This window comes from Cetorhinus maximus, chromosome 20, assembly GCF_964194155.1.
Source record: "Cetorhinus maximus chromosome 20, sCetMax3.hap1.1, whole genome shotgun sequence".
Taxonomy (NCBI): Eukaryota; Metazoa; Chordata; class Chondrichthyes; order Lamniformes; family Cetorhinidae; genus Cetorhinus; species Cetorhinus maximus.
This window is the reverse complement of record NC_135898.1, coordinates 70,947,849-70,963,969: the sequence shown is the minus strand read 5'-3', so window position 1 is coordinate 70,963,969 and position 16,121 is coordinate 70,947,849. Positions and strand designations below refer to the sequence as shown.

Sequence of the window (16,121 nt, the reverse complement as noted above, 5' to 3'; positions counted from 1 at the left end):
ACCAAGAAACCAAATTAGGAATTCAGCAGGCATTTCTTCACTCAGATTGGTCAGAATACGGAATTCTCCACAATATGGAATAGTCGAGGTGAATAACAGATGCATGAGAGAAAGGAACAGAAAGTTATGCTGATAGGGTTAGATGAAGAGAGGTGGGAAAAGGCCTGTGTGGAGGATATATGCCAGCAAGGACCAGGGGCCAAATTATTTGTTTCTGTGCTGTACATTCTAAGTGATACAGCAAGTTCGTTGGCCAAAAGGGTTTGAGTTACGTGTGGTATTCATTAATAAGTCATTGGCTTCTACAATTCTACTGCAATAGAAGGAGACTTGTTACAATGTAAGATCATTTGAACAAATGCTCTTGCACAAATGACTTACATGCTGTGTTTTTGGAAAAAGTGTTACGATTCAGGCTCCTTCAGCTACTCACCACCAAATGGTGCAATTAAAGCCAGGGACTTTCCAGAAGCCAGAATTGCAGCAGCACAGATATCTGAGGTTAGAAATAAGGAGAGGCAAGGCAAGGCCATCAAGAGATTTGAAAACAAGGATGAGAATTTTTTTTAAAAATCAAGGCCATATAATCTCCGAAGACAACGTCAAATTCCCTCCCTGCTGTACTTCAAGCAGAGTAAAAATAGAAACCATTCAGGATGATATCTTTGAGAACCCATTTTAAGTTAAGAAGTGGAGAACAGAAACAAAACACAAAATGAAAATATCAAACAGTTGCTTATGACTTAAAGGATGATTAATCTCTGATCAATTACACAGGATCTATATCTGATCCAAATATAATCTGTTATATTAGCTTTATTGAATTTCCAATTTTTCCCCTCAGGCACTTACATAATTTATGCACTATTCAGCAAGACATAACTAAATTTTAATGAAAAAGGAAGGTGTTCAACGGTCAGAATATGTCACAAAAACTTAGATGCTGTGAAAGAACAACAGCACATAAGATGTGCCAAAAAACCCAAGAAAAATACTGAAGAAGCTCCAGGCTGCAAGAAACTAAACGTGCAACAGCAATAAACATGTGGAAACCTATCAGCAGTTCAGAGAGAAATTAAACATAGTGCAGAATAGCTTTACTTGCTGAAATTTCAACAATGATTTAAGTTGCAAAAACCATTATACCTATGTAGTGTTCAATGGGGAAACAAAGCAATGAGTTGGTACCTGTACGGCTAAAACATATGCATCTTCCCAAAGTAAATTAATGATCTAGAGAGGTTGAGTTTGTTAATGTGTTGAGAGTAAATTCAGAGCTATTTGAAAGTATCTAATCAAAGCCTGAACAGAGAATCAAAACGACAAGGCTAATTGTGAGACTGTTGAATACTGGGAATTTTCAATACTTGAATATTGTCGTAATTCCAGAAAAGTATTAATAAGTAATTCCTGAACTGAATTATTTGACTACTGTAACATTCTGTAATCTGCTAACTGTATTATGTACAAAGTCAAACTTTCTGCATGTACTTTGTATAGGAAAATCCCTATCAATTTACAATTGTTCACATTAAGTTTGAATGCAATTTTTCTAACCATCTTGCTTCACGCTTCAAAACTCACTCAAATGCAAATGTGAATGCTGTTTGTAATGGTTATTTATATGAACCCATTAATTCAAACATATGTATATTTACTGTTTCAAGTAGACAAAACTGCCTTCTTCAAATGTGTACCAGGATACTCATTCAGGACTGGAGTAAAGTTGAAAGTGTAATCACATTCAAAAATTCTCTGTTTGTCCACAGTTGGCAGCTAATGTGCTGTCATTTTAGAAGACTACAGCAGAAACAAATTTTAATGACAAAACCTCTCACAAATATATTCACCTAACTTGCTTCGATTTATACCAAATGATCTGGCTAAATATCCTTTAAAATAGAACATGTAATTGTCACAAACTCCTTCCATGCTCTGTGACTTTGTCCAGTAAGTAATTGAGACCAAGGTCAGGAATATTACCAAATTCAATCCCAGTGTGCGCCGAGTTAGCTGATCTCAGCCAAGACAGTGTTACAACTAACCTTAATCATGGAAGGAACAACTTACCAGGATTCATTTCTCATGGAAGTGTACATGTGTGGTCAGGTAAGTTCAGGTTTGGATATGGCTGTGATGCCCCATGAACAAATAGTCTGCTGAGCTGGCAGATAATGGAAAGGTCCATACCTTCAATAAATAGCAATTATTCATGCGCAAGAGTGCGTACACGCGAGAGAAAAACTGCCAAAATCAGCTAAAATCATAATCAGTTTCTGATTAACATTTTTTGGTGGGATGATCGGGAATGCCAGTGAAAAGCTTAAACTGAAACTGGCACTTATACAAATGCAAAAGCATTTTGTCATTACCCACTGTTGAGTCATATGCCACATGTTTTATTTCGTATTGATTGCTGAATTATTGTAATTTTTGGAAACTAATAGGTATTAAAGTGACAAGTGAGATTATCCATACTGAACATATCTACACTGGGATATATTTTAAGATAAAGAACACCAGATGCATGATTCTGTACTATCAGCAGTGCTTACAAACGTAACCATTTCAACAAGTGATCCACTTCCGCTGTTAACTCCCAGGATCCGATCTGCAAAGGAAAAGCCTCAGAATACTCGCAGCTTAGTCAGATGCTATTTTTCCTCTAGCTCGAGCTTTGAACAGTTGGCCACCTCTATACCACACGTATTGACTCTTGATAGTCAATGCAGTTTAACTGGCTAATTTTAGTTGTGCTTTAACTTAAATTAAAAATATTGAAAGCATGACAATCCAGAATAAGGCCATTTTTTCAAGGATTCAGAACAGCGTGAAGCTTTATCATTCACATCCTTCTAAACTAGCTCCTGACCAGACCAGCCAGAGTAGAAAGGAATGCAATGCTTGTTTTCCAGTGGAAAACCAGCAAAGATCAGTAAATAGCCTGGTGAACAGGAAGGATGAAACACGCACACAGCCATGAGGAGTGGGTGTGGGGTGGGGTTTGAGGGCCAGAGGCTGCACTTTAATTAAACTATTTAAAAGATTAAACAGTTTAAATTTGACTTGGTTTGGGGCCTCGGAACATAAATTGGGTGAAAGAAAATAAATGAAAAACCTGGTTGATTGCAGTTACAGTACAATATCCAGGCAGATTTTATCAAATGTTCAAAAACCGTTTCCTTTATAAAGCATTAAAGTCAAAAAATTGGAAAGTGAGGATTAAGTGGACAGGAACTGCCCACCATATGAAAAACTTAGTGTAATAGCTCTGCCGTGGCATTACTTATGCTGAGTCAGAAGTTGCACCATCTGACAAAAGGGTGTTTACAACATTTAGGGGCTATCAAAAGCGAACACTTAGTGACCGAGTAAATCAAGATTAATTTTTTTTAAATTAAATTCTGCAGTTTGTGGTTTAAATTCTAAACTGTCCATTTTTAAAGAAAGCTATAAATAAGTGGAACGCAATAAAATACATAAACACACACCAAATGATCTGCTGAATCTCACAAGGAGAATCAAGACTAAGGGAAACACTCGAGTAAAAGTGATGTTGATGATGGGCCTACAGCTTAGACTACTCGTTATTTGAGTAAGTGGACTGTCTACCGTGGGGCCTCTCAAGACTGAAGAGAGCAATGCGAGATCAGCATGGATGTCCACAAATCTGGCAATTCATGTTGTTTCTGATGCTTGGGAAGCTTCTGCAGCTGCGCAACATCTGGCATGTTGGATATTGCGAACTAGGTGTAGATTGTCCTTGAAGGACACTGAACCAAGATTTCAATGTTTGCTTCCACATGGGTCACTCGGCTACAGTGATTTCCCAAGAGAGGTGGTCTGCAATGCAGCAGTTTGTAAGGCTCTGCTTTAGGGTGTACTTATCATTTTCAGTGACTACCTTGATGTTGTTTGTCCTGAGACAGTTTCCCATTGAAGACCTGCTTGGACATTTTGTTGTCATCCATGAGACAAGGCCTGCCCATCCAAGTTGAATTTTCTGGAGAGTGGTTTCCATGCTGTTGAACCCAGCGTGAAGGTGGACCTCACTGTTTATAATTTGCCCTGCCATTGCTTCTCATGATGAAACACAGGGGTCTCTGGTGGAAGTGATCCAGAGCATTGATGGGATGCCTATAATAGAACCACGATTCTGCGCCATTCAGGAGGGTGCTAAAGAGAATGGTGTGATAAAATTTGATTGCAGTCTACAGCCTAATGCCATGCCACTTCCAGACACAATCATGGAGTCAACCATAAGCAGATCTTAATTTCTGGATGCATATACTAATATCTTCATTAATAGTGGCATCCCTGAGAGCAAACTACCAAGGGATGAGGATTTTTCTACAATCTTGAAACTGGTGCAATCAATGTGTGGTGCTTCATAGCTTGTGCCTGGTGCAAGCTGAAACATAGCTTCCGATTTGAAGATCAAAGCCTTTGGCAGCACTTGAGAATTTGTTTGCCAAAGTCTGAATAGCTTCCCTCTCATGGGCAGCTAGGGCAGAGTCATCTGCATACAGCTCTCCGATTACTGCCTCTGACTTTGGTGGAGGCACGCAGTCTGGAGGTTGAAGAGCTTCGCTGAACAGAATCCAATATTGATACATATCTCTGATGGCTTCCTTAAGCTTACAAAGAGATTGAAGAGTTGGGGAGCCACAACGTATCCTTGCTTTACCCCACTGGTTATCACAAAGACATTGGGCATCTCATCACAAGCACAAACAGCTTGGCTGTTGATTGCAGGGCAGCTAGAAGATTTGCATCTGACAGCTGTCTGTTGGAGAAGATGGAAGAGGCTTGCATCATGCTCAATGTAAGGGGAGACCGACAAATGGGGATCATGGCATACTTGGCATAAAAAACTTAAGCTGTGAAAACTTGAGAGAAGCTTGTCTACAAGGCAAAGAGTTATATGAAAGATCTAATCAAAGAGGAGGTGAGGTGGGGGGGGCGGGAGGGTGGAGAAGAGACAGAGGCATATGACAATGCGATTAAGGAAATATGAAGTCAGGGAATAAGGTGGAAAGATCTAATTAAAGACAAAGCTCGCAATCAAAGTTGTTCGCTTGAACAAGGCATCCAACTCTTGAGGCATTTTTGGGTACCAGAGCAAGCCCTCCTTTCACATGGTGATGACAGTGGGATAGACATCGGAACCGCAACAGTGAGGAGGCCGATAAGGAGCAAGTGCTTTTTATTTTACCACAAGTGGTTAGGAAAGGTCTATTCACAGTCAAGGGACTGGCAATTTAAGTGGGTTTCAAAGAACCAATGCCTAGAGACTCGAATGTCGAGCAATCAAAGCACGCGCTAGGAGTAGAGAGTCGTGAGCAGAGTGACATTGCGTGAAAGGCAGGTCAGAATCACGGCAGGGTGAAACAAAATAAAGGAGTGTAGTGCACAGAACCAAAGGTAGTGAACCAGTGCAGATCAAGAAGAACTGGGGAGATGAGCAAGTACAACTTTGTGCTGGTCATAGCAAGTGGGGCATATGGGAGTTTGTGAATAATGATAATTTGGAAGACAGCAAAGAGTGCTGTAGGAGTTTCAGGTGATGAAGGCATATATGAGTTTCAGCTTCAGTGATAAAGTAGTACGTAGAGGGGTGGCCAATGTTGCAGAGGTGGAAATGGTCTTCAATATGAATAGGGATGTAGTTCAAAGTGTAACACCATGCTAAAATTACATGGTCTTGTTTAATCATCATAGGTGAAATTCTGAAATGCCTGCTTAGCAGCATTATGAAAGCAATATAATCGGCAACTGCAAAAGTTCAAGGGGAAACCTCGACAGTTTAATAAGGTTTAACAATTTGTTTTCTCAAAATTACATTTTACACAAGTAAAGATTTTTACACAAGTAGGCAAGCTATATAGTGCTTTGGAGAGACCACACCTGCAGTACTGTGCGCAGCTTTGGGTTCCATATATAAAGGAAGGATATACTTGCCTTGGAGACAGTATAGCAAAGATAGTATATTAAAGGCTGAGATTGATAGATTTTTGATCTCAGGGAATCAAGGATATGGGAAGTGGGTAGGACTCTGGAGCTGAGGCCAGAAGATCAGCCACTATCGCACTGAAAAGTGGAGCAGGCTCGAGAGACCATAGAGTCTATTCCTGCACCTAATTATATTCACATCTCACTTACAAGGCTATATCTTGCATCGCAGTACCTTTAGTGCTTTTGCTCAAAAGTCTGAGTTGCTGGCAAAAATCTGGGCTTGAAGCTCATCTTCTTCTTAGAGCTATTATTCTGTTATCTGAAGAGAGCGTTACCAAATTCACCTGTGCTTATAATTCCCAGGATGCTATGTGACAGGATGAGCATACAATGTGAAGAATGTTCCAGATTTATTTATTTTCAGCTAATGTTTTAATCGCCCAAATTATTTCAAAACAAACCAGAACTTGAATTTTAGAACTATTTCTGACTAACTGATAAAACACATACAACAGTGATTGGTCTCCATGATCTGACCTGATTACAGCCAGAGTGACTAGCTTTATGTCCAAGCTCAGAAACAGAAACCACGTCAGAATTTTTCAAATATAATTAATTTACAGAGTGTGGACGTCACTAGCTAGGCTAGCATTTATTGCCCATCCCCAATTGCCTTCCTGAACTGCTGCAGTCCATGTGGTGTATGTACAACCACAGTGCTGTTAGGGCGGGAGTTCTAGGATTTTGACCCAATGACAGTGAAGGAATGGTGATATATTTCCAAGTCAGGATGGTGAGTGGCTCAGAGGGAAACTTCCAGGTGGTGGTGTTTTCATGCGTCTGCTGCCCTTATCCTTTTAGATGGTAGTGGTCGTGGGTTTGGAAGGTACTGCCTAAGGAGCCTTGGTGCAGCTTCTGCAGTGCATCTTGTAGATGGTACAGACTGCTGTCACTGTTCGTCAGTGGTGAACAGTTGTGGAAGGGGTGCCAATCAAGCAGGCTGCTTTGTCCTGGATGTTGTCAAGCTTCGCGTGTTGTTGGAGCTGTGCTCATCCAGGCAAGTGGAGAGTATTCCATCACACTCCTGAACATTGCTTGCACAGGGGATGCCTGACATCAGCATCCCTCAGCATTTCAAAAATCCCAATTTTTAATTTATTTAATAAGCACAAACATCTACGTTGCACCTTCCTTATTTTTAAGGTGCCCCAAGTCACTATATAATCACAATAAAAGTGTCACAGTTATATGGGCAAACAGAGTAACTAATTTGCTTATAACATGGGCCCACAAACAGCAATGAGATAAACAGTTAAACCATCAAGCATCACTTTTCCTGGCCTTCGGGGGGCGTGGAATACACTGAACCCAGTTTCCCCTGGACATGGAAAATAGAACATCTGGATATATATATATTCTGCTCATGCAGAGAAGTCAAAGTCTGACCTTTTGCATACTGTTCAGATGGAAAATTTCATCAGCAACCTGATCATGCACGTGGCACTGTCACCTAAACACAAGATAGACAAGTATGACAACCCTTTAGTTTTCATCTTTTTTAAAATTAGGGAGCATATCCAGAATGCACTTGGGACATTTACTTAATTAATCCCTCAGCTAATGTCTCAAAATAGATTAGCTGAATCAATCCTGTGTTATTTGGGGTTCTTGCTGTGGGTAAACTGGTTACTATTTTGCTTATAAGGCTGATTTAAAAAGAAATATGTTCATGAGGTGTGGGTGTCACTGGCAAGACAATTATTTGTCAATATATTTTCGCGTCAGGATTTCTTGGATGTGCAAAGGTGCCTTTAGAACTTTTGGGCAGACAACTTGGACTTACATGGAATGGCTTGCGGGTGTCCCAAGTTCTGCTTTCCAGATTGCTGCACATCAACAGCACGGGAGCATAGGGGCAACACTGGTCAGGATAGTGTGGCTTGGAGGGAACTTGTAGTTGGCTGTGTTTCCATGTGCCTGTCCTATGTGGTGAAGGTCACAGGTTCTGAAGGTGCTGTTGAAGGGAGTTTGGCGAGTTGTTGCAGATTGTCTTGTAGATGGTACACACTGCAGCCTCTGCGTGCCGTTGGTGAAGGGAGTGAATGTTTAAGGTGATGGATGGGGTGTCAATCAAGTGGGCTGCTTTGCTCTGGATAGTTTCTTCAGTGTTGTTGGAGCAGCACTCGTCCAGGCATATGGACAGCATTCCATTACACTTTTGCCTTGTGCTTTATACATGGTGGAGAGGCTCTGGGGAGTCAGAAGGTGAATTATTTGCCACAGAATACCCAGCCTCTGATCTGTGTAGCAGCTTGCAACACTTTTGAGGATGTGAAAAATACTATACAAATGTAAGTTCTTTCTTACACTAGATATTCATATCTTTCAGATACTGAAGAGTACAAGCTCAAGAAATCAAATTTGGTATATTTTGGTATATTTTCTTCCTGCCCATTGACTGCACTGCAATCTTATTTAAAATTCAGCTTTTCCTCTTGGCAGAACACAGTAAAATAAAAAGTCATCTGGTAGTACAGAACTTGAGAATTGCTGGAAAGACATGCCGAAGCTTTTCGTTTTGCACTCATCAGGACAATTCACAAGAATACCAAATTACAAAGGGAATAATTTATACTGCATGAGAAGAGAGTGCTGATTGGTTGGCAAGTGGACTCTGATTGGTAGAGGTGTTGCCATGGGGCAACTGATAACCAAAGCTTGACAGTTAACTTGTCTGTTAAATTCAAATCAGGCAGGTGAGTTAAATTCAAATCAGGCAGGTTGACTTTGATTGGTCAAGGCATTGCTCTTGAGAATAAACCAGAGAATGGCTGTCACCAATTTTGTTCAGCTAAAAACAGGCGCAATGTGTACATTTTCTTCCTGTCTGCAAAGAACAGGGCCCTGTGTATTAATATATGTAGCTTCTAGCACGCATTAAGTACACCGCACTGTAAGCCCAACTGATAATCTTAAATTGGTTATCAGTATAATTCTTAGCACATTCAGGATTGTTTAGCAAATATTGTCCAATCTCGGAATCACTTCTAACGTCGGACACTGTTTTGAGTTTTGCCAGCACAGGCTGGTTGGGTACAGTCGATACCTTGCCTGTTACAAGCAGTCAAAGGGACATGCTATTTGATACAATCCACCAGTCTTTGGGAAGTACGGCCTATATACCTAACATCACACCGATACTGAAATTCATATGCCACATTACTCCTTTGTGTGACAGGCAGAATTACTTTTTAGCTTGACAGCAGCATCCCATTAGTGGCAAACACCACTTGTGCTGTTACTGCATAATAGCAGTGTGAAACAGCTAGCTTCACCTATTGCTCAAATTTTTGAGATATCTGACCATTCCAGGGTAATCTGAGGTAGTCTGGATACCTTTCAGGACTGAAAGTGGCGGCTTTCGGCTAATTCATGGGTTTGTGCAATACACAGCGAGCAACGATCTGATCAGGATAGCCATTATCTCACAGGATAGCTTTGATGCGTCCTACTTCAGCATCAAGCTTGCACGGTGAGCAAATAGCTTGGGCCCTATTTACAAGATTGCCGATAAGGCCAATCTTATAGCACATGGAACTGCAGGAATTCCAATACATATATTGACCAGTGAAGGTAGTAGAGAACCTCCTGACAGATCCCTCAACTACACATCAAGGAAAGGGAGCTCATGTGACTGCTCCATTTCGAATGTGAATTTGGGCACAGGATGGAGCCCATTTAGGGGTGCAAGGAAATTCTTACATGCAGCTGTGGATTCAAATACGGCAAAAGCACCATCTATTTATTGGAAGTATGCAAGGGATAGAAACTCATCCAAATAGCAACAGTTGCAGAGCAATAACTGAAGATACAAACTGCAATAAAGTTGTGTATAACACAAAATTACTGGAAACATGTTCATGGCTGTAACACTGTATATCACACAAGCCTTGCTCTGAGCTTAGGATTGTCAGCCATGCCCTAATACTGTATACTGTAGTTCTCTAATTTCTATAGTAACACACCTGAAACCAGGAGATAATTTTTTATATTAAACTGGCACAAATTTTCACAGTTAATAATAATCAGTGAATTGGATAGGTTAGCAGAGAAATATTTAAAATTAAGCTTCATTAAGTTTTATCTTCCTCAGTCTCAATGATTCTTATTAATATCACTTCACTTAATACCATGTTGCGCCACAATGCATGCAGCAAATAATGGTTGCAATAGAAAAGAGAAAGTGGCAAAGCAATTATATTTTGTATTTTTTCAAGCTAGCAACAAAACACATACAAAAGGTAATACTCCTCAGAACAAATGCTCACTCAGCTTTCATCTTTCAAAAACTATCTGAAACTCTCCACATAAAACAACCAATCTTAAAATAGGTAATGGGGAGTAAGCTCTTTGAGATAAATACATACATTATATAAAATGCATAAAATCAAATTCTAGGAAGCAAGTTAATGATAGTAATTTGCTCCAAGAGTGCAAAGGCATTCGTGAATTAGTGCTACAAGTTTCTGCGGTTTACCACATCTGAGCCCCTCAACTGAATTACTAATTTGTAATTCCTGTACAGGATTATCACTCCATATGATCAATCGGAAGATCATGCAAATCAGGATTCTTTATGTCAGTTCACAACTTAGTTATTTTATGAGTTGAAAGTAAATCATAAATCTATTTTCAGTGAAGTTTTATATTTTTCTGTTTCAAACAACCGAAACAGCAACAATAATTACCAACTCATGTATAGTATGAACTTGAGAGTAAAACCTTTTACTCTATTTCAAACAATCAAAAGAGCATCCTATACTCCCTGCATGAATTTTGACATTTTCCATTGCATGGTCACAGGGCTTTCCTTTGGTAGTAGATTTAAACCCAGGTCCCACAGTGAAAAGAAAACTGTATTATGGATTTTATTTCTCAAGATAGTACAAAAATCTGTAGCTTTCAAATAATTCACCCAGATTACAAATAATGCTCATGACACAATATACATGAACCTAGCCCATTAAACTATCTCCCATCTTTATTACTTGAGAATTATCATCCCTGCTTCTGAAAGAATTAATTTAGATTATGAGTGTATACAGGGACTAATGTTATATTTACTTCAGATAATGATTGGCTGACTGTGCAGGGAGATGTAGTGAAGCTTGTTCATTGTTTTGAATGGTAGCATTAACAGAATGCTATCCTTGAGGTTCATGATCAATGTGCTTGAAATATTTGAAGTACTTATTCACCAGCAGGTTTTTGGCCAAAAAAAAATGGGAGTTGACTCTTTTTTTAAACAATATTATTAAAACAGTAAAAACATTAGAATCCACATTAACCACATCAATAATGGATCAATGCATATTACAACTACATTTAAAATATATGAAATTTTTTTTTGAAAAATATAAAAGCTAAAAACACATCACTGCTTTTACTTAGGAGATTGCTACTAGCTGAATGCACTCTCTCTAACACAACACATTTTAATTAGGGTATTATCGAGTTTTTTTTTAAAAAAAGCATAGCTCCCTCAACGTGAAATTCATAAGGCAAACGTTTCAAACTCTTGAATAGGATCTGCTTTCAAATCACTTACATAAAAGTGCTAGAAATTCTACATATTTACTATGACCTACTTCAAACACTTGTGGCTGGATGTCTTTAATGTGAGTAAGCAGATCTCCGGAAATCTGTTCTTAGCGTTATCCCTTTGAACTATAAAGGCAGGTAACCTGGAGGAGCGCGTCATATTCCAATCCCCCCACCCCACATCATCCTCAGGACTGAGGGCGGACGCACAACATCTGCGTCACTCACACCGACGAGGAACTTTTATTCAGTTTAATGTTAACAAATTAAGAAGCTTCCCGAGCGTGTGCAGCCTCTGGGCGGTGTTATCTGAGGCTGCAGAGATGCCGGGGGGAGGGGGAAAGACAGGGCACTCGGAGCAGCCGCTCCCGCTCCGCCCTGACCTTTGACAGCGACCCCGAACTCGGCAGTACCAACTCCTCACTCACCCTCCGCCACATCCTCGTCGACGGCACCTTTCACCTGGGAGAAACACCACTGCAGGTCGTTACCGCCGCTGCCAATACCTCCAACCCCTGTTTAAAAAGAAAATCATTCAATCAGTTGCTAAAGCAGCCGGGTGGGAGCGTCCGAATCCCACCCCCCCCCCCCCCTCCCCCTCCCTCCTCCCCCTCCCTCCTCCTCTCCACCCTCCTCTCCACTCCTCTCCTCTCCTGAGGAAAGGAAGGCATGAGGCCCCCATCCCCGGCCCACACGCTTACCCGCCATGTCTTTCCGATCAAACCCAGTGAGCTTCCCGCCCCTCTCCCGGGGCCGGGCTGGACGAGGCGAGCGGCGGCTCAGTAATTCCAGCCGGGCGATAAAGGATTTTTAAAAAAAAAAATATTTTTTGTTTTTGGCCTGGAAGCTGAGGGCAGGATTTCAGATCCCTCCGGCCGTCAGCGAGAGGCCAAAATGGCGGACATGGCCGGGCGGCATGATGCGCTGACGTCACCGCCTGGCGGCGCGCGCAGTCCGCTCTTAAAGGGGCCACTACAGAGTTATGGGCACACAGGCAGCCCTTGGGCAACTGCATCATGGCGTGCACCCAACACAATCTCCTGAGGAAATGTTGTAGAAAATTTCCCCGGATATGTCTCCCCCACCCCCACAAATGCAACAAATAGTCGTTTGGTAGTACAGAACTTGGGAGTATTGCTGAAAAAAAGAGGCTTTTCATCTTCCACTCACCAGGACCCTCACAAGAGTACCTATACAAAGGGGAAAACAGAAAGTTATACTGTATGTGAAGAGAGTGCTGATTGGTTGGCAAGTAGAGTTGCCATATTTGCACCACTGATGGTGACTGGCAGTTAACTGCCAAGCATTGTTTGAAATTTAAACCAGGCAGCTTGACTGTGATTGGCCAAAGCATTGCCCTGAGGACTGAGTCAGTGAATGATGTCACATTTTGTTTAGCTGAAACAGGCACAACGTTTGCACATAAAAGCAAAATACTGCAGATGCTGGAAATCTGAAATAAAAACAGGAAATGCTGGAAAAACTCAGCAGATCTAACAGCATCTGTGGAAAGAGAAACAGAGTTAACGTTTTGAGTCCGTATGAGGGTCATACGGACTCGAAACGTTAACTCTGTTTCTCTCTCCACAGATGCTGTCCAATGTGTGTACATATTCTTTCTGTCTGCAAAGAACAGGGCCCTGTGTATTAAGATATGTAGCTTCCAGTACATGCAAATGCACCACATTGTGAGCCTGACTGACAATCTTAAATTGATTGTCAGCATCATTCTTAGCACGTTGAGGAATATTTAGCAAATGTCCAATCGCGGAATCACATCTAATGTTGGACACGGTGTTTTGAGTTCTGTGAGCATGGGCTGGTTGGGTATGGTCTGTACCCTGTCCAATGCAAACAGCAACTGGGACATGCTGTTTGATCTGATCTGCGAGTCTTTGGGACGTACAGTGAGCTTTAACTGTTGCTCAAAGTTTTGAGATACCTTGCCCTTCCAGGGTAATCTGGGGTAGACTGGGCACTTTTCAGTGCCGAAAATGACAGCCTGAGGCCCATTCATGAGTTTGCGTGATATACAGTGCGAAATGATATGATCAGGGTAGCCATTATCCTGCAGAATGCCTTTGATGCGCCCAATTTCAGCATCAAGCTTGCATGGTGAACAAATGGTTCGGGCCCTATTTACAAGGTTGCCGATAAGACCAATCTTGTAGCTTGTGGAACTGTAAGAATCCCAACGCGTATATTGACCAGTGAAGTAGCTGTTTCACCTGCTACTATGCAGCCACCAACAGGATGCTGCCGACAAGCCAAAAAGATATTCTGCATACACAAATGAGTAATGTGGTACATGAATTTCAATGCTAGTGTGATACTAGGTATGTAGGCTGTACGTCCCAAAGATTGCCGGATTGTATCAAACAGGATGTTGCAGCCGCTATTCACAAAGGGCAGGATACAGACTTTACCCAACCAGCCCGTGCTTGCAAAACTCAAACACAGTGTCCAACATTAGATGTGATTCTGTGATTGGACAACATTTGCTAAACAATCCTCAGTGTGCTAAGAATTACACTGACAACCAATTTAAGATTGTCAGTCGAGCTCATAGTGTGGCGCATTTGCATGTGCTGGAAGCTACATATCTTAATACATAGGGCCCTGTTCTTTGCAGACAGAAAGAATATGTACATTGTGCCTGTTTCAGCTAAACAAAATAAATGACTGCCATTCGCTGACTCAGTCCTCAAGACAATGCCTTGTCCAATCATGGTCAAGCTGCCTGATTTAAATTTCAAATAATGCTTGACGTTTAACTGTCAGTCACCATCAGTGGTGCATTCTCCATAGCAACACCACTTGCCAACCAATCAGCCGTCTCTTCACATGCAGTATAAAATGTTGTTTTCCCCCTAATATTAGTATTCTTGCAAGTGTCCTGATGAGTGCAAGTCAAAAAGCTTAGACATGTTTATTTTTTCTGCAATACTCAAATGCATCAACCACATATGAATGTCAACTTTGAAAGCTAGCTGACAGAGACCCCAAAATGCTAGCAATCAAGAACAGTCCAGATGAAAACATGTTTTTTACAGTGTTTTTTTGAATAAGGTGACCATATTTTCTAAACCAGTTTGGAAACACTCAGAATGGAAGCACAACAAAACAGCCAGGATAGAAAATGTAGTTTCACAGTGCAGCAGGGCAAAAATTTCTTGCAACCTTTAACAGTTGCACATGTACACCATAAATGCAAAACAAATTGCATATAATTATCACGGATGTGACATTACAGCATTGAAGCACATTCAAATGTTCATAAATAATACAGTAACACAGTTCAGGCGCATCAGTTTTACCACATGTTTATATGGCCTGGCCTGTGTTGGCTCAACTTTGCGATAAAAGATTGGTAATAGAACCTGCACTAGCGTGTACTGTAAGAGCAGCTTTATGTTTAATGGTACCTTCATGTTCTTTTATTGATGTCCTACCCCCAATCGAAATGGAAAATACTGACTGGCATACTGAACACAATATCAATGTTTCTTTTCCTGATGGTCATAAATTTGGAAAAATTCTTTAGATGCTGGTTATTAAAGCAGCGATTTCACTTTTTGACAACGCCATTTTCACTTCACACAGAATGAATCTTGCTTGTGTTCTGCGTCCTATTGCATTCAGTCAGTGTCGTAACAATAACAACTGCAATAGTGTTGCACTATTTATGTTACAGCTAATAATAATAATAGAAACGTTTGCAATATTTCAGTTTAACACATTTATTATTTAGCAGACACCTTTATCCAAGGTGACTATAAACTTTGTGCTACCCCCTCATTAAACACATTCCAAAACAAGAAATTAAAAGTTAGGATATTCAGGGAAAAGTTTTGTGAACCTGGGACTCTTCTAAATACATTGTTTGGGACACAGTAACTCATATGGAAACATCTCAGAAAACAGGAAGGTACAGCCACCCTGCTTTAAAACAAAAGCAATAGGTACACAGAACATTCATGACTTGTTTTGGAAGAAAATTATGAGAGCCTGAAGCAGAACTCCAAATGGTGAAGGTGCCATATTGATTTATTTTTCTAGAAGGTCTGGTCATTCTTTCCTATAAATTTTTGCTTTATACAAAATGCATCCTGATTAATTTTTATCAATTTTTATACCTCACAATTATAACATCAGCTACTCTCCCACATCAACTCCCACTGCCTCTGTTCACAGATATTGGGCCCAATTTTAACTCTGTGCAAATGGGTGGGTTTTGAATAGGTTAAATTGTGGCCTACTTTGTCTGCTCCAGACCTAATTCATAGACATACTGAGCTGAATTTTAAACTATAAAAAATAGTTGGGTTTGTGGGATTAAGTCTGAAAAATCTGTTTCCTGACCCAGCCCCTCCTCCTACTGCCTATTTCCAGCTTTATCTGAGACTGGATGGTGGCAGTTGACCAATCCGCAAAGGACAGGCCCTGTGTATTAATATATGTAGCTTCTAGCACATGTACACACATTGCATCTTTTTCAACTAAACAAAATAGGCCTCAGCCATTCCCTGGTTCATTCCCCAGGGCAATGCCTTGACCAATCAGAG

The 16,121-nt window shown here is 40.7% G+C and overlaps 1 protein-coding gene across 8 annotated transcripts in view; it reads right to left on the bottom strand.

Moving 5' to 3' along the window:
* The window catches only part of ppp2r2d (protein phosphatase 2, regulatory subunit B, delta), a 73,430-nt gene extending 60,941 nt beyond the window's left edge, over positions 1–12,489 (bottom strand). For 5 of the 8 annotated variants that reach the window (XM_078564902.1, XM_078564907.1, XM_078564901.1 and 2 more), the window contains exons 1-2: positions 12,258–12,489; positions 11,985–12,071 (exon numbers count right to left, since the gene is read on the bottom strand). Coding sequence is in view for 3 of the 8 variants with exons in the window: in XM_078564906.1 (XP_078421032.1) it covers positions 11,985–12,071; positions 12,258–12,264 (94 nt within the window). In the remaining 5 variants the exon portion in view is untranslated. Of the gene's footprint in view, positions 1–381; positions 497–6,187; positions 6,323–11,984; positions 12,072–12,257 lie in introns of those variants that run through there. The other 3 variants (XM_078564903.1, XM_078564908.1, XM_078564904.1) reach the window with 2 other exon arrangements.
* Positions 12,490–16,121: the final 3,632 nt, after the last annotated feature.